Consider the following 19,446-nt stretch of genomic DNA (forward strand, 5'->3'; position numbering starts at 1 on the left):
ATAAAATAGGTAACTTTTCAGAGTAGTGTTTAATATAAGGAAAACGTGGGGTTTTTTTTTTTTCAGTTTTTCCAATGCCAACCAATTGTTTAATTAAACTAAAAGCCTTTTCTTTTCTTTGCAAGATAGAGAATCAGATTTCAGGGAATTCTTATAAGTCTGTTAGTACTAACTGTTCCTTTTTTCTATCCAATTTATTAATTCAGCAAGAAAGATACAATAACATGAGATTAGCTATACCACAGCTTGGGCTTTCCTCTATCGAGCACCACGAGAGAGAGAAACAGATTTTAGTAACACAATTAAAATAATTTGTTTTCCTCCTGCAGAAATATTAATGTTCAACTTACCTGGTTTTTTTTTTCCGTTTAGAAAAACAGACAAGCAAGCTATGTCCAGCATATAGTCTGATATCCCACAGACAGATGGAGAGAGAAGAGATAGAGAAGACACTGAGGGAAGAAGGGAGAAGAGGAAGGAGGAGATGCAGAGGGGAGGGGAGAGAAAGGACACCTGTCCACAGAGGAAGCAAAGATGGAGTGGTCACTGCGAGAGAGGCAGCCAGGTACAAAGAAGTGCAGAGACCTGACTAAAGGAAACTTTTCCTGTCACACCCTTGGGTCCCCTGGGCTGCAGGTGCCCATTTGGGGAATTGCTGCCCTCTGAAAGTGAGTGACCTTACAACTGTGCTTCCCAGTTGTCTTAACTATAACCCTCTGATCTGATTAGAAAGATAATCACCAGCCTGCAGGGGGACATATGAGGAAATTTTCCTCTGGGCCACGAAGACAGTGGCCTGAGCACGTTCACTTGTGAGCCACACAAAACTGAGCTGAGAGTCAGATCCAGATCCAGGGCCGAAGTGTCCCCATAGCAGACAATAATGCTGGCCCGTGACCTTTCACAGCAGCTTACCTCCTCAACCATCTGTTTGACTTTCTTCTGCTGGCAATGCACCATGTCGTCTAGGTGTCTGATCCGTTCCCGGAGGCTGGCAGATGCCTCCTCCAGCTGCTGATACCTGACCAAAAGAGAACAAAGAGGCACGGAGTCCTAAACCAAAGCAGCAACACCAGCAAGGAGAGTCACCACCCAGGGAACACTGCCAGAACAAGAACGAGAACTCCATCATGCATCGTGTCTCCTGGGGATGAACGAGGGCTCGACCACCCTGCTACAGGAGGAACCATGGGACTCTTTCTCAAGCTCCCACTTGCAAGTTTGACCTTGTTTAAGGACAGTGACTCTACTTTCCAGGGACTAAAACAGATATTTTTTTTGCACCACTTACAGAATGAGGGGCTTTCTGTTCTGGAACTAATACAATATTGGAAGACCCAATAAAATGCCTTGATTCAGATAACGGAGGAGGAGAGGAGTCTAGTATGCAGAACACAATATCTGAAATCAAGTGGCCGAGTCCTGGGAAGTCTGGAATTGTAGTCTTCTACACATCATTTATTTTGGGAAAATGGGGAACATGTTGAAGGACTTTCTCTGCATCAAAACAGATTGGGCTGCATCATAAAACATTTCATAGTTTTGTTTTAAAACAGCACAAACTGGGGCGCCTGGGTGGCTCAGTCGGTTAAGCATCCGACTCCTGGTCTCGACTCAGGTCATGATCTCGCAGTTTGCAGGTCTGGGTCCTGTGTCGGGCTCTGAGCTGACAGTGCAGAGCCTGCTTGGGATTCTCTCTCCCTCCTCTGCCCCTTCCCCACTTGCTTTCTCTCTCTCTCAAAAATAAAGTTTAAAATAAATAAATAAATAACCAGCACAAACTATCTTCTGACTTTGCTCCATTCAATGAAACCAGAAGAACCAGCAGGCAGATGCCTCAGTTCTTTAGGGCCACTGGAATGGAGCACTGGACAAAGGGTCTGGTGGGGTTTGCTGACCACTACAGCACTCTGCCAGGTCCCTCCTCAGCACTACATTCAAATCTACAGCAGAGTGCAAACTGTGAAGTTGCCAAGAGGCAAGAAAACAGATGTTTTTCGGCGCGTACCATATGGCAGGCAGCATGCCCACCGGCTCCCTCACTATTAATGACCCCATAAGATGGGCACTGCCATAGTCACCACAACCCCCTCCCCTTTAAAAAGAATTCTCAGTTTACAGATCGGCAAAGAATCTCAGCTAAGTTAAGTAACTCGTTCAAATTGCTCAAATCATCTCCACTCGTTTTCCTTCACCAGAGGGCCATGCATGTCCTCTCTGCCTTCTGATTTCTGGAGGGGACCAAGTCCTGCTCCCTCATTTTCCATGCAGGGCTTTATACGCCCATAGCCAGGGGACGAGGCAAGGTCTGAGTCAACAATGTTTGGAAACCAAAAAAGGCATTTTAAAATTAGTTTCCATTGCAATGGTATTAGTCACAGCTACTGAGTTTTCTCATCAACAAGGTGCATCCTGTGGAGTCAAAGGTTACGAAGAACATTTATAGACTGAACTTTTGCACCCATGACGGTCTGTGGTGTGCTCCCCCTGTGCTAACAATCAACCGCAGGCTGGAAGACGTGGCTGTGAGCTACTGAAGAAACTGGCCCTGCAGTGGAAGCTCTCAGGCCAAGATTTTACAAACAGAAGTCTGCAGCAGGGATGGCCAAATGAAGGAAAAGGCGAGGAACTGGAGAGCCCACAGAAACACAGCATGGCCGCCCCAGCGTGTAAAGCCAATACAAGATAAAGGGCAGCGGTCTTACCTTTCCTTGTCAGAACCAGTTATTTCCCCTGACATTTCAGTTTCATGCTCCAGGAGCTGTAGCTGTAGTTGATGGCGTTCCTAAAACAGACACCGACATTGGAATCAATGGATTCCAGGCTGGACAGGGAATGTGTATTGAGCAATTCCAGCACTGGTCAGTTCAAGTTCCCTGTGGGATTTCCACATCCACTCACCACAGTCCAAACAGAGCTCAAAAATACCAAATCTCTTGGATTGCACTTACAGATGTATTGGTGAATTGGAGACAAATATGCTGGAGGAAGCCAGATTTATTTTTTAAAAAAGGAACCAACCAACTTAGGTTCAGGTATCTTGTGAAAATTTACAGTTCTAAAATATGAAAATCAATACTCTGAAGTCAGTGTCCTATGATATTGCAAAATACTTGATTATTTTCTGCATTATCAAGAAAAGAGTCTCTGGGATTTGGGTAACATCCTATACACTAAGCTGGTGGGGTTTATACAGGTATGTATGTTCAGTTGTACCAATGTACTGTGGTAGTCAGAATAACGGATGGCCGCCCAATGATGTCCACATCCTAATTCCTGAAACCTGTGAATATGTTGCCTTAGACATAAAAAGGAACTTGCAGATGTGATTAAGTTAAGGGTGTCAAAATGGGGGAATGATTCTGGATTATCCAGCTGGGACCTTATTGAAGGAGGAAGAAGGGCTGGAGACAGAGATTGGAAAATGCTACACTGCTGGCTTGGAAGCTGCCAGCTATAGCCCTCAGTCAAGGAATGCAGGCGGTTTCTAGAAGTTAGAAAAGGCTAGGAAAAAGGGGCACCTGGGTGGCTCAGTCAGTTAAGCATCCGACTTCAGCTCAGGTCATGATCTCACAGTTTGTGAGTTCGAGCCCCACGCTGGGCTCTGTGCTGACAGCTCAGAGCCTGGAGCCTGCTTCGGATTCTGTCTCCCTCTCTCTGCCCCTCCCCTGCTCGCGCTCTACGTCTCTCTCAAAAATAAACAAACATTAAAAAAAAAATTTAAGTTTATCCAGAAAGGTAACATAAGAACACGGACAATTATTTGTGTGGACGAAGTAGAAAATGTTGACAAAATCGTAGCATCCATCATAACCAAAATTGCTCTAAATACATTACAGATGTTAGTGTAATAGATTTCCTTAAAATGCAATTTATCAAATTCTGCTCATGCTATTGGGCCCTAAGTATTACTGTGCCTCATTGTTATTCTCAGAGATTCTCCCAACAAGTTTTTACCACCAAATTATTAAAAGCAAATCTTTGACAATCTAACTCCCATAACTTCTGATGCCACAAGCTGTGATACCCAAGGAACAGACCAAAGAGATGGGGGAACAGCCCACTCTGGCAGGAAGACCGTATTATCACTGACAGATAAAAGAAGACCAACTTCGGGTGGGGTTTTGATTTTGTTTTTAAATCTCTCCAGCAGGGCACCTGGGTGGTTCAGGCAGTTAAGCAGCCAACTTCAGCTCAGGTCATGATCTCATGATTCATGGGTTTGAGCCCCACGTCGGATCCTCTATCACCCTCTGTGTCTGCCCCTCCCATCCCCCTGTATACACTCTGTCTCTCAAAACTAAGCATTTTGTTTAAAATAATCAATCAGTCTCTCCTGCAAAGACCTTCTTACCGCCCACCTGGTCAGAATGCTCCCCTGTTCTCATATGGTTGCCTGCTGGCTGGAAGTTTACATAAGCCCTGAAATAATAGTGACAGATGTCCCACGAGTGAGCCCCCCAAGGCAGACTCAAAAAAAAACAAAAAGCTGTAATAGAGTCAGGGCTTTTCTAAACTGATGTACAATAAATTTTAAGTCAACACTATGCGACAAGTTCTTACATTTGTATATAACTGTGAAACCACCACCCAAGCACAGAATGTTACCTTTTCCACAGCAGGGTCCCTGAGAGATCACACCCCTTACAAGATTTCTACTAATCAGAAAAGAAAGGTGTTTTGAAAATCCAAAAATAGGAGCAAGCAGGATATGACACTGCCACAGTTCATGCCTGTGGACATGCTGTTCACATAGTGTGTGAGAGAGATTTGGCACAATTCCCGCTCTGAAAGAGGTACCCCTGAGGGAGGAGGAGCAGTCAATTGGAATACCTAATCCTAGCTAAATAAAGCTAGCATACCTCAAGCCTAAATGGAAAAGAAGATTTAGAAAAAGAACAAATCTTTTTCTGTCAGAAAAAGGTGACAGGACTTGAGGAACATCACGTGTCACATAAATGCTGACAGGGATGGCCGGCCTTACCACCACCCCTGGCCTCCCGCCCATTGCATCTCACACGGGCTCCATGTGGAAATCAGTGGGGAAAAATGCTGGACACTTTCAGAATCCCAAGGGTACAAAGAAGATAAGCCAGGGGCGCCTGGGTGGCTCGGTCGGTTAAGCGTCTGACTTCGGCTCAGGTCATGATCTCGCGGTCTGTGAGTTCGAGCTCCGCATCGGGCTCTGTGCTGACCGCTCAGAGCCTGGAACCTGTTTCAGATTCTGTGTCTCCCTCTCTCTCTAACCCTCCCCTGTTCATGCTCTGTCTCTGTCTCAAAAATAAATAAACGTTAAAAAAAAAAAAAATTTAAAAAAAAAAAAGATAAGCCATAAAAAAGGCCCAGCCAAGAAAAAGTTGACTGGGGACAGACACTCAGGCAAGTCTGTGACAAAATCGAATCAGAGACACACATTTCAGAGCCACTACTATATGCCAGGCACCATGCTTAGCACTTTGTGTGGACTTTTCTCATTTACTCCTCACAAAGCCTTAAGAATTATTATTGTCAGCATTTTACAGAAAAGGAAACTCAGTTTGGAAGAGTCAAGTAACTGCCCACAAATACAAAGACAGGCACGATTCAAACCCTAGGCTGCCTGATTCTAAAACCTGTATTTTTAGCCACCCCATGGGCAGTCTCTGTAAGAGGGCATCCTGTTCAAAACACAAGCTGCCCGCTCACTTTGTGCTTGTGCGTGGCAGGAAAATCTGTCATCCACAGGGAGCACTTGCATGACTAGTATCTTCTCTTGTTTCAGGGAAGCAGAATGTGGAAGAAAGCTCACCTATGTTCTAGAAAAATGCCATCATGGCACAATCTTCACGACTACCGCCTCCAACCTATACTGATGTGAGTTGTAAACATACAGTTTTACCCTCTTCTCTTCAATAAAAGATAGGATTCTGTTTTCCCAAGGAAGAGAGGTGAAGCAATAATGGATCCTTCGCTTTTCTCAAGTCTCTCCCAAATAAAGACAGATCCTAAAGCAGAGGCCCCCACAAGCCCTGAAGCTGAATCCAGAACACTGAATTTAATACCATTCCCACCCTGGTTACACCCCACCTTGTCCGGGGACTGTACAGGGGCCTATGTTGCAGATACCAGGGGTAAGGAGACCTCTCTCAGAATCACTGGAAGCCTAAGTGTTGACCTTGCTCACACTGTCATTACCCCTTGCTCATCACCAGCCTCAGAATGCTCAGCATGAGTTACTGGGTACTTCTATGTCACGGTCCTGGCAGGTCACTGCTATTCTGCAGACCCACACGCTGCTAAGAGCCATCCTCCAGAAACCAGCCACAGCTTTGGCCTAAACTACCACTCCTCCCCTAGAAGTCAGCTGTCACCTGCTAAAGTTCCCTCTTCCCTCTTCTTCTTTCCTGCTTTTTCTCTTTCCTCTCTTCCACCCTTCTTCCTGTTTTCCACCTTCTGCCTAATTTCAGCTTCCTCACTTCTCTAAATTGGCTTCATTATCTCAGCTCATCTCCCGCCTTCCACAGCCTACCCCCATCCCCACCCGCACACAAAGAAAATGTGGTCTCCTCTGCTCTGCCATATCAGAGCAAAGCCAACCTTTCAGATGCATGCCCAAGAAACGGCACACTCAGGGTGTTGCTGTAACATTTAAATAAGGTTTGGTTACTCAATGAGTAAACGAAATTCATGCCTGGGACCCCAGCAAAGCAGGGTGCTAAAATATTAATTTTTATAAATCATTACAGGTGGAATGTTTTTTAAAGCATCAAAATAATTACCAATGAGAGTTCTGTTGGACTTCATGCTTTTCTTACAGCTTTGTCTTTCCTGTTTAAGGATGGGTGCCAAGGGCTTCTCACACCTTCAGACAGGCCTGCAGGGGACTGCAGAGACGGGGTAGGGGGGTCTGGGCAAGTGGGTGCTGGGCCAAGAGCAGTGTCTGTTACCTTTTCCATGCGCTCAATCAGCCTGTCCAGCTCTCCAATCTTCTGGTCCTTCTCCTCTAGGCTGATCTCCGCCGCCTCCATCTTTTTATTGGCTTCTTCAATAGCTTTCAGAAAACTATTGGTTTCTTCCTGCCAAAGAAACACACCGTCCTCAGCACAGCCATGGAGTCTAGGTTAGGCTGCTAACTAGGGTCCAAATGGTGCTGGCCTTGCTAAATCATGTCTCTTTAAAAGCATAGCCTTGGGGCTTAGCAGTGTTGTGAACTCAGATCATGAACTCAACTCCCATGATTCTGGTTCTCATACGTAAATAAAGAAACATCACGTGGCCTTTTAATGGGCCTAGTTATATTTTCTCCTTTCTCCCTACCTGAGTCCTTATGTCTGAAAAAAGAACGAAGTCTACAAATGTTCTCTCTCCCTTGACTGGATGCTTGAAGGGTCACTGTATTTGCCCACAGTGCAAAGTGGAGCATGGGCCACATGTGGAATTGAATGCAGAATGTCCAGACCGTTCTCCCACAATGCAAAGCACCAACTCAGTCAACCATTCAGACATCTACTGAGCTTTAAGAACACAAGATAAGGCAGCCACGGACTCCCTGCCTTCAAGGAACTTGTACTCTCTCCTAGAGAACCCAGGATGGGAGACGGACAGTCCAACTCTAATAACAGGAACAACAGGATGCCGCAGCAAGGAGCGGAGAGAGAGCAGGGGCTTCCCAAAGACAGCGGACACTTCTGGTGAACGGGAAAGATTTCACTCACCAAGAGGGTGGCATTTTCAAGGCCTTTCAGGAGCTTAGGAAGGAGCAAGGGCAGGGGAGGAGGGTATTTCAGGTGGAGAGGAGCAGGCAGAGGGGGGAAGGGCGTGGCTGCAGGTAAGTCAGGGACCTGCCTGGAGACTGGCTGGAGTGTACTTGGAGGCAGAGACTGGGGGCCACTGTGGGAAAAGAGGGGAATGAGCAGAGGAAGGGAGGGAGAAACGGGGAGGGAGTGAGCAAGTGAATAAACAACCTGCCCCTCGCCCGTCTTAGAGTCCACGGACTCCCCTCCAAGCAGAAGCCCTGCTACGAAAGCCTCGCCAGCAGTAACGAACCGACGCTCCCTGCTGCCTCCTGGGCAGCTGTGACATACACACCAGCAGAGCCTCCTTCTCGGCACTGTGCTTCCGATGCTCTTCCTGCAGCTTCTCCTCGTAGTGGCTGTACAGCTTCTTGGTCATCTCTCGCATCACCTCGGCGTTGGCTTCCTGGGAGGATTCCACCTACGGAGACATGCATCTCAGAGCTCCAGCTCTTGCAGGTTCCGGGGGAACCAGCACCTTTTGCACCATGTGTGTCACCTGTGGACACGCTGGGGTGAACCCCCGGACCAAGACTCTGAGGGAGACAGAAGCAGCAGGAGCTAATGGGAGAGGGACCCCGTTGGGAGGAAGGGAGAGGGTGAGTGGAGGGGCAGAAAAAGAAAGAGCAGTACCTCACACTACGGTATCAGGACAAACACATTCCACACGAGTGATGCTTTCACAAGACAGAAACATACCTAAGTATCAGCCCTGGTTCCCAAATTTAGCCTTAAATTGAATTCTCTCGAAAATGTGTCCACGATTTGCTATCTTCTTAACCCCTTTTTCTTCAATAACTTTTCCTGCCTAATGTCTTTTGATCCTGAAGTTTTATTATCTTTTATTCTATCAATTTCAACAAACTTTTTCTCTGGATAATATGACCATGCCCTAACTGGCATCAAAACGATAAGCTTTTTTAATTCTCAAGTATTCTGTTGTGGGCCCCAAAATCAGTACATTATTAGAATCGGGTCAGAGTGTGATAAATTATAAATTAAAAAAAATTCATGGGGTGCCTGGGTGGCTCAGTCGGTTAAGCATCCAACTTCAGCTCAAGTCATGATTTTGCAGTCCATGGGTTTGAGCCCTGCATCAGGCTCTGTGCTGACAGCTCAGAACCTGGAGCCTGCTTCAGATTCTGTGATTCCCTGTCTGTCCCACCCCACTCACACTTTGTCTCTGTCTCTGAAAAATGAATAAACCTTAAAAAAAAATTCAAAGGTTACCTGTAGAAGGAAGGAAGGAGTAATAGAGGAAAGGGAATATTACAGATACAGATATTCTATTTCTGAATATACTGTTTTGTAGATTTGACTCTGAATCACATAAACTGTTTATCTGTTACCAAAAAAAATTAAATTCTGAGAAACTACCTACCAAGACCATTCGATGGGCAAAGAATAGTCTTTTCAAAATACAGCACTGGGACAAGTGGATAGCCATATACAAAAGAATGATGTTAGAAACCTAACACACCATATCCAAAAATTAAGTCAAAATGGATCAAAGGTTTAATCATAAAAGCCAAAACTATAAAACTCTTAGAAGAGAACATAAGGTCAATCTTTCTGACCTTTGATGAGGCAATGGTTTCTTAGATATAACACCAAAAGCACATGTGACAAAAGCTAAATTGAGGGGCGCCTGGGTGGCTCAGTCAGTTAAGTGTCTGACTCTTGATTTCAGCTCAGGTCATGATCTCCTGGTTTGTGGTTTCGAGCCCCACAACGTGTTCTATGCTAACAGCACAGCACAGAGCCTGCTTGGGAGTCTCTCTCTCTCTCTGCCCCTCCCCCCATGCTCTCTCGTTCTCTCAGAATAAACAAATAAACTTTAAAAGTTAAGGGGCGCCTGGGTGGCGCAGTCGGTTAAGCGTCCGACTTCAGCCAGGTCACGATCTCGCAGTCCGTGGGTTCGAGCCCCGCGTCAGGCTCTGGGCTGATGGCTCGGAGCCTGGAGCCTGTTTCCGATTCTGTGTCTCCCTCTCTCTCTGCCTCTCCCCCGTTCATGCTCTGTCTCTCTCTGTCCCAAAAATAAATAAACGTTGAAAAAAAAAAATTAAAAAAAAAAATAAAAAAAATAAAAAAAGTTAAAAAAAAAGATAAATAGAAAGACTTCATCAGTATTTAATATTAAAACTTCTGCACTTCAAAAGGATACCATCAAGAAAGTGAAAAGACAACCCAGATAGAGAAAAGATCTGCAAATCACATCTCTAATAACTTGTATCCAGCATATATAAAAAAAAATGTACAACTCAATAACAGAATATAAGTAATCCAATGTTAAAATGGGCAAAGGAACTAATAGGTATCTTCTTTGGGAAGATACACAAATGACTTATAAGCACAAGAAATAGGCTCAACATCATCAGCTATCAGGGAAAGACAAAACCACAAAGAGACAGCACTTCACCCCCCCTAGGATGGCCACAAGCAGTGAGACAGTAACAAGTGTTGGTGAGGATGTGGAGAAATCGGAATCCTATGCTGCAAGCGTATTTCTAGATTATTTTTCAAACTGTTTGGCTTTTTTCCCCCACCATGTGTACCCGGTACTTAAAATTTTGTTATGTCAGAGAAGCCAGGAGGCCTTTGAAGACATGTTGCCCACATGAAGTTGAAGCTGTCCCATTAGTATGCTGGCCCAAGAGCACCTAGGAAACACTTCAGCTCATGTAAGAAAGCTGGAGTCAGCCTTTCTACCTTGTCCTTCCCCAAATATTGCATTTGGAAACATTTCCACTTGATCTGGGGAACACTAAGCCAGATCAGGCTAGTGTTTATGTGCAGGTCCAGCTTAGGAGATAAAAAAAAAAAGGCCAGCAGAATTGTGGATGAGCAGGGCAAAGGCTGGAAGTGGCTGGTGTTTGCTTTCTGGATATGTAACCTCTGGATATGGAAGGTATACTTCAACCTCAATAGGTTACATGACGCTTATTTCTAAGATTTGACAAAAGTCTCTCTTGGCGCCCTCTAATTCAACCTTCTCCATCACTGGAGAAGTTCTGCTGCAAGGGCCACCAAGTGGGATACCCTGAACACCGATTATCATCAGCTGGGAGACACACAATGTATCCTGCACCCCATCTCCACTGCGCACACAGACGTCTAAAAGGGCTCTGTCCCTCCTGTCCTGCTCTGCATCTAGGTCATGTGAAATACTCTGAGTCCTGCAACTCTTTCTGTGGGAGTTGGGAACACTAGTGAAGTACAGCATCAGCCTCTAAAACAGGCAACTGAGGATGAGATGTACCATAGAGGCTTGGTCTCCGTGGAAGCAGCCAGACTACCACACTGCCTAATGATGTCCCTGGACGCCTGACACCACACCGTCCTGGAACACACAGGAACGTACAGGGCAGACATGTATGGTACGCACTGAATACATGCTAGTGGGATGAACGACTGGATCAAGATCCTAAGCTGAGAAAAAGACTTAAAACAGTAATTTCGGGGTTTTTCGGCAACACATCCCTTTTCTTCAAAGTAACTCTTACTCAGAAATACAATATATGCAATAATAAAGAGAAGAGCTGCCCTGTTTGAAGCAAAGCAAAGAGGAGCTGATCTGCTCTAGAGCTACCTGGTCAGGGTGGCTGGGTTGAGCCAAGTGGACTGTGATGGCACGAACCCGTGGGATGAGAATCACTGTGACTACACAGTGTAGGGTGGCAGCCCCCCGCCCCATCCGAGGCAGCCCACACAGAGGGGGGCCACATGACCACATGTCCCAGTTCGTCTCCATAAATCAATTCTTAATAGCACCACCTTTCATTCCCAAATGTATTCTGCTTTGAGCAATGAATTATATGGATGTACTATCTATGAGGCATGCTCCTCCAGGACTGCCTAATGCTGTGTGGAACGTATTTTAAAAACCACATACTTAAGTAAAAACAAATTCATTCCGGAAATAATTTGCTGAGTGAATCCTATGAGCCATTCTCGGGTCTGCTCCTGCCAGTGGGTAGGAATTCAATCTTGTGTCAAATGTGGAAGGGGCACTAAGACCTCCAAGGCATTAGAAGCCCAGCTGAGGAATAAGCCCAGCCTGGTGGGCAAGAGGAACACTGTCCAGAGCCGTTGGTCACCCATCAGTCTTCTTCCTGCATGCTCTTAGGCTCTTTATTATCAAACCAGACAGAAAAACCTGGAGATATCAGAGCAAATCTAAACAGTGGGGCTTCTGAAGTCCTAGGTCTGTGGGCACCCCCAGTGCCCTCTCCATATGAAACAGCAGTGCCGTGGTGACTGTCTCAGCAGCCCTTGAGGCCACTGGGGCCAGGAAGAAGTGTCCACTTGGGAGTATTCATGGTGCACCCCAATCTGGACTGACAGTAGGGAACACAGAAACCCCCTCGGTGCCTTCAAGCCACACCTGGTGGAGCTGGCCACTAAAGGGAAGGAAACACCAACTAAGAAAACAGAGAAAAGGAGATGGAATGTTGAGGCTAGGAAGAGAGAGAAAAAGGAAAGAAGAGAAGGGTCAGGCGGAAGTCTCTGCCTCTACATGTTACCTTCATTTTCAGCAGCTGGTTTTCAACTTGCGCTGCCTCCAACTGCCTCTGCTTTTCCCGCAGCTTGTCCATGGATGCTTCATAGGTCTGCTGCAGATTTCTGATCTGGTCCTTAATGTTGCTATTTTCCAAAGTAACATCCACGAGGGTTTTCTAGTGGGATGAAAAAAAAGCAAAACCAGATCTGGTGGTGTGAGACGATATGGCCAAGTCATGCACCAGGACATCCCTTTGCCATTAACCATTGAGATAGATGTCAGGCCCTAACAGTTGCAAGCCGGGACCCTGGTGTCTAAGGGGCTGTGGGTTCCCCCATACCATGGTCAAGAGGTCTGCAGCTCTGTAGTCAAATGGGCCAGCGAGCATCCCCCGTGACACCCCACAACCTCTGCCCACACCGCTTGCCACTGCTTAGGATGGACGGAAATGGATTAAAAGGAGACTTTCCAAGGAAAAGTATTCATAACCCATCATTTCACATGGAAAAAAATGGGTTGGAAAATCGTGGACAGAACAATCCTATTTTGAAAAGGAAAACGTATAAGCACGTGTTCAAATGTGTTTATGCAGAGAAAAAAAATTTAAAGACTAAGATGCATATCACCAAAATCCAAACAGTGGTTTTATCTCTGTGTCATAGGATTATGAAGGAGATTTATTTCCTTCCATGTGTCTTCTGTATCTTTCAAATTCCCACAACGAAATAAAACAAAACACATGTTTTGTAGAATGAAGATACTCCCCTTTTCCCTTAAAGAGGCTGTCACTTCTGTACTCAGAGACCCCCAGCCAGGACAGCCACTGCGTGGTCGAGGCTCCTGTAGTGCCAGCAAATGTTTCACCTTCTCCTCTTAGGCACAGAAGGGTGGCAATGAAGGAGTCACAGAGAACAGAGTTTGGTGACTCAGACAAGGGCCCCAGAAGTGTCAAAAGCCTGTTGATTATTACTCCGGGCCACCCACCGGATTGAGAGTGATTATACTGATAATTGCTATTTAATGCTTTGGGTTCTATTTGGTTAACTGTCCGTACAGAGAACAGCTTCCATAACCCAGAATTCTTACCACTGAGCCTTAGTTATGGGCATTATCTAACACCTCCCCAAATCATGTTCAACTGTCAGGCAGAAGATCCGGAGACTGGTGTTGGACACACGTCTCAACACTTTTGTCCTTTTTGTAGATGATCAGTCTCTGAAGCCTCCTCAAATCCTTAGCCTCCAATTTGGATAAAAAGCCTCCCGTTCCTAAACTGACTTTAATCAAGAGCAAGGATTTTGGATGGTGGTACAAAGGCATTAAAGAAAATAGAGAAGCCATTTGGAAGCACAGAATCAGAAAAATATTTGAGCTGCAAGGGGCTTTAGAAACCACCTGACCTGGCCCAACCACGCCCTCTCCAAGGCCCACCGGCATTACGGATACAACTCCTGTGCTCACGAACCTACATCTGGACCAAGAGGCCAAGGCTCTAGTCATGGTTCTGCTACGAGGCAGACACCCTGCTCAAGTCATTTCTCTGCTGGCCTTGGTTTATTTATCCATAAAACAAAGGGACTGGAGATCATCTCAACAGTTCCTTCCACTTCCAACATCCTATGATATCAAACCAACAGTCTGGTCTCTCTGTCAATAAAAATGAAAACAGAGGGGCGCCTGGGTGGCTCAGTCGGTTAAGCGTCCGACTTCGGCTCAGGTCACGATCTCGCAGTCTGTGAGTTCGAGCCCCACATCAGGCTCTGGGCTGATGGCTCGGAGCCTGGAGCCTGCTTCCGATTCTGTGTCTCCCTCTCTCTCTGCCCCTCCCCCGTTCATGCTCTGTCTCTCTCTGTCCCAAAAATAAATAAACGTTAAAAAAAAAATTTTTTTTTTTTTAAATAAAAATGGCAACAGAAAGACTGGCAATGGAAGAGGTCAGCGTCTTGCAGAAATAAGATGACAACTATCTTCAGATCTCCTGTCTGTGAGATGATGCCTTTCTTTTCTCCATTTTCTCTTTCCCCTTCTGCCTCTAACTTTTAACAATAATTTTTAATCTTTTCATTATAAAGCTCTGCTGTTTGCCCTGGGCCAAGACACTGGATCACAACTAGGAACCAGTCAGGGTCCCTGGGTTATAGATGACCCTGTGCTAACAGCTGACCTCTGAAGTAAATGCCTGGGGTACCAGTGAGGATGACAGAGCATAAGTATGGCAGGGACAAAACACCAGAAAAGGAGTATCAATGCAGACCAGGTCTGATCTCAGATGAGGTACAGCACTTCCTGGATGGCCAGGAATGAGAAGATGTCCAAGAGAGAAGGAAAGGGAGCCTTTCTAAGACCAGTTGATGGCCGGAGAAAGGGAAAAACAAAGGCTTCTGAATAAACTAGAGCCTGAGTAGGGGTTGGCCTGAGGTGGGGGAAAACTGGCATGCACTAAGAAGGAACAGGAAAAGGGTGAGGCTCAGAGACCCAACCAGAAATGGCCTCCCAGGGGAGCCTGGGAGGCTCGGTCGGTTAAGCGTCTGACTCTTGGTTCTCACACTTCGTAAGATCGAGCCCCACATCAGGCTCTGGGTTCCCTAGAGCCTGCTTGGGATTCTCTCTCTCCATTTCTTTCTTTCTGCCCCTTCCCCATTGTGCTGTCTCAAAATAAATAAAAACTTAAAAAAAAAAAAAAAAGAAGAAGAAGAAGAAGAAAGAAGCAAATGTTCTCCCAGACAAATCCAAACACAACGCCCACCCAGGCCCACTGCTGGACAGTGGCCTCGCTTCGCGGTTGGTACTACTGCCATAACACTTGTTGTTAGGGAATATTCAGTTCATAGGGAAGTGGATAATCCCAACATGAAAATGTGCGTACTTATCTGATAAGTTATTTATACAGAACCGGAAAGGATAGGAAATAGCTGTGGAACCTTTAAGAGGAGGGTAAAAAGATAAAAGCCACATAAACTTGGAGGAGAGGCAGAAACTATTGTTTACATATTTGGAAGCTAAAGCCAAGGGAAGCTGTTCCTGGTGAACATAACACTTTGTTCTGAACAGTTTCAAGTTAATTTGCATAGGACATAGAGGACTCCCTTGGAAGGGTAACAATGGGTAACACTGGAGTGGTTAACTCCTAGCAAATCAGATTAACCACGAGAGCAATCCTCTGGAAGTGGGTTAACAGCACAGTCTTTCTCTTCCCTGTCTGGTGCTATAAGATATTCCTTGGGCACACGATTTCTTTTACTGGAAAATAATTTCTGGGGCACCTGGCTGCTTCAGTCAGTTCAGCTTCTGACTCTTGATTTCAGCTCAGGTCATGATCTCACAGTTCGTGAGTTCAAGCCCAGCGTTAGGCTCTTCACTGACAGTGTGGAGCCTGCTTGGGATTCTCTCTCCCTCTCTCTCTGCCCCTCCCCTGCTTGCTCCCTCTCCCTCTCTCAAAATAAATAAACTTTAAAAAAGAAAAAAAGAAAGAAAGAAAGAAAGAAAGAAAGAAAGAAAGAAAGAAAGAAAGAAAAAGAATTTCTAAATTAGGAAAAAGTGCTTAACAGCCTCTGAGAGTTACTTGCCATGAATAAATACAGACTGTCTTTGATTAAGTCTGCCTTCTCCATGCTTGGGTGGAATATCCTGTAACACTGGGGCTGCAAAGAGCAGGAGCTGCTGTGCTATTTAAGGCACTGACACTTATGACCACCGGGGCACCTCCTGGAGAAAGTGACACCTCTGTGTGCAACTCAGAATCTGAACCCCCATTTTAATGATGGCAAAGACAAATGCAGCTCAAAGGTTTAGAGTCTCAGCTTGGAAGCGCCTTCTTTAACTTCTTTCTCCGGCTTCCTAGCAGGGTCTTTACTGTGGCCATGCTTGAAGGAACTGAATAATGAACTGAGGACATCCCGTGGTTTACTCTTCTACAAAGGCACAGGGCCCACGTGTGGTTCAGCGTGCTCACCCTGTCACAGAGGGCACCGGTCTAACAGTGAGCAGTTGAGTACCTGCAGGCCGATGGAGTCCGATGCTAAGGCTGAGTTCATGGCATTAAAGCTGTCCAGGGCTGACGACTGTGTCTGGATGTGATTCTCCAGATACTCCTGCTGAGCCTGTGAAACCTGGACAGGATGTCAAGTGGTTACACAAAACCATATATACCAGCAACAATCTTAGGTTAGGCCGGAACCTTCTCCTGACAGGAGCCACATCCATTTCAGTGATGTGTGAAGTACAGCTTAAAATTACAATATCAACATCTGCATGACCCGAAGAGAAGACAGACAAGAACGCTTTTCTTTTGTATAGTATTTACACGTTCACCCGTGGGGCCTCACTTAGTCCTCACAACATCGTGCAGCAGCCGGAACATCCCCTTTTATACAGAGGAAACAGAATCAGAGTTAAGGGGTTTGCTCCCCAACAGCTGAGCAGTGGCACTGCTGGAATGAGAACCCAGGTCCAATACCTTCTCGGGCCATCTTGCTCTTTCTCCTCACCACAGAAAGAACACATTCGGGGCTCACACAGTCCTAAGAGTTGTTTCGTGGCTGCTGCTGTGTTACCTTTGTTGGGCGTGTGTGTTGAACATGTTTGAGACTGCTTCATCAGAGACAGTCCCACCCCACCAGTCCCAAGCGAGACCTTAAAGGAGGGCTGGACATACAGAAGCAGGGAGGCAGAACTAGGGGGTGAGGGTTCCAGGCAGGCTCAAGGGTAGAGCCCTGCGTGGTGTGTGGGAGCCACAAGCAGTCAGAAATGACCGAAGAGGAGGTGCACTCCAAGAGTGGGAGGCAGAGTTGACACGGCAGACCAGGACCAGGAGCGTGTGGCACGTTCTTGTTCACGGGCGTGTTCACACAGCAGGAATTTAGGAATCTTATTTCGGCTGTGGAATGTGGGGTGGCCTGGAGGAGGAGAAGACTATAGGCAGAGAGACGCATTCCCACGACCATTCTCACAAGAGAAAATGAGGGTGTGCAGGAGACGGTAATAGAAAGCCAGGGGCAGAGACATTTGTGCATCTATTGCAAATCCCATCCCCTGGCTTTAATTACAGATGTTGACGTGTGTCAGTGGATGGCAGAGTGAAATTTCCACAAGTATGTGAGAATTTCACAAGTGTCCTCCCACAAGCCAGTGAGAATGGGCTAGGTGGGTATGTTTACACAGCCCCACGCCTATCATCAAGGCAGCGGGTCTTACCTAAGCAGACCATCTCGCAGCCAAGCCCTCACAGCCATATGCTAAACCCTAATGCACAACTGCTGTACCTATGCTTCCTTCCTGCAGAAACTAATTTTTATGGAAAGTAGGTCATATATGCATGGGCTTTTGTTCTTCAACACTGTGAATTGCAAATATAAAGAAAATTTTTTTCTCACAGGCATTAGTTTGTTTAAACCACAGGAATGTTATTTTTTCTTAAATCTGTAATACATCCACACAGTTCAAACACTTACAAAGTATAAAAGGTACACATTCAAATACATCTATCACTCCCATCCCATCTACTCAGGCACCACCTTGCCCACTCTGATCTTCAATCAGGAATCACAATTATTGAGAGGCACCGGGGGTTCAGTTGGTTAAGCATCTAGCTTCAGCTCAGGTCATGATCTCGTAGTTCAGGGGTTCCAGCCCCCTCATCAGGCTCTCTGCTGTCAGCACACAGCCTACTTTGGATCCTCTCTGTCCGCCCCCCTCTCAAAAATAAACATTAAAAAATAAAAAATAATCAGAGGTCCCTGGGTGGCTCAGTTAGTTGAACATCCAACTTTGGCTGACACCCTGTGAGTTTGAGACCCGCATTGGGCTCTGTGCTGACAGCTCAAAGCCTGGAGCTTACTTAGGATTCTGTGTCTCCCTCTCTCTCTGCCCCTCTTGTGCTCGTGCTCACTCGCTCTCTCTCTCTCAAAAATAAACATTAAAAAAAATTAAGTTTCTGGATCATCCTTCTAGTAACTACTTTTGCACCCGCAAAACTAGCTAAACACTTATTTTCCCCTTCTGTTTTACATAAGTGGTGGCTCATTGTAGGTATTGTATCTTGCTTTTTTTTTTTTTACCATCCACTCTGTATCTTTGAAATCTTTCCATATCTGTTTTTGAAGAGCTTACTTGTTCTTTTTATTCTCTCCTCTCCCCTCCCCTCTTCCTCCCCACCTTCTTTTTAAATTCTGCATATTCTACTGTAGGGTCACAATTTATTTTACTTTCCCCTTCTTCATGGATGTTTAGGTTTCCAATCTCATTACTGTTACAAACAGTGCTGTGATAACTACTTTGACACATAGGTTATTTCACAACGTGAGAGTTTATAGAGTACGTTCTTAAGAACGGAACTGCTGAGTCACAGGATATAGGATGTGGCAGATACGGCCATTTTGCTGTCCCTGGGAGTACTACACAATGACATCCTATCCAGCCACCTGTTTCTCCACAGCACTGCTAACGATGTCTTGTCCTGTTCCTGCAGGTGTGCTGAATTCATAGGTAAAACTTCCATCTCAGGCTGGTTTGCGTCTGCATCCCTCTTATTGGGAGTGGGGTTGAGCATCCTGTCAGACACTGAAGAACTCTTCACCTTCATCTTGCTGTAGGTTACTTGTAACAAATATTTTGCCTATTTTTATGGCTTGTGGCCTTTTCTTCTTGATGCCTGGGCACTTTTTTGAATACTCAGAAACTTAGCCTGTTATCTAGGAGACGAAGGGCAAATCAGTTTTCCTAGGTTTGTCCTTGGATTTTGACTAGTGGCCCTGCCAGCACACGTCTTTCATGTCAGCGTAGTCGAAATTACCAAACGTTTCTTTTATGGTCCTGAGATTTCATGTCAGAGTAATAAAAAGCCTTTTTCACCCTTAAAGTATAAGAGAATTCAAATATATTTTCTTCTGGCACTTTTAAGTTTTACCTTCAATATTTAAATCTTTGATCTCTTTGGAATTTATCTAAATGTAAGTCTGTCCCAACAGCATATGCTGACTGGTCCATTTTCCTCCCTTTATTTGAGATGTTGCATTTATAATATATTGGGGTAAATTTCTGGGCTTTTTCATGGATGCTTATCTATTTATGTGCCAATATGATACTCTTCTAATCTCTGACAGTCTCTCAGTTTCTTGTAATATTAATCGAGCTAGTCTCCCTCGTTGTATTTTTCCCCCCAGAATTTCAACTGTT

At 45.5% G+C, this 19,446-nt stretch overlaps 1 protein-coding gene across 2 annotated transcripts in view; it reads right to left on the reverse strand.

The window, feature by feature from the left end:
• Positions 1-19,446, reverse strand: part of MYZAP (myocardial zonula adherens protein) — a 90,226-nt gene that overhangs the window by 42,552 nt on the left and 28,228 nt on the right. For both annotated transcript variants that reach the window (XM_047864465.1, XM_047864466.1), the window contains exons 5-10: positions 16,269-16,382; positions 12,296-12,448; positions 8,068-8,193; positions 6,927-7,055; positions 2,706-2,785; positions 916-1,021 (exon numbers count right to left, since the gene is read on the reverse strand). In XM_047864465.1, the coding sequence (XP_047720421.1) occupies positions 916-1,021; positions 2,706-2,785; positions 6,927-7,055; positions 8,068-8,193; positions 12,296-12,448; positions 16,269-16,382 (708 nt within the window). The remainder of the gene's footprint in view (positions 1-915; positions 1,022-2,705; positions 2,786-6,926; positions 7,056-8,067; positions 8,194-12,295; positions 12,449-16,268; positions 16,383-19,446) is intronic.

This window comes from Prionailurus viverrinus, chromosome B3 (assembly GCF_022837055.1).
Source record: "Prionailurus viverrinus isolate Anna chromosome B3, UM_Priviv_1.0, whole genome shotgun sequence".
NCBI lineage: Eukaryota > Metazoa > Chordata > Mammalia > Carnivora > Felidae > Prionailurus > Prionailurus viverrinus.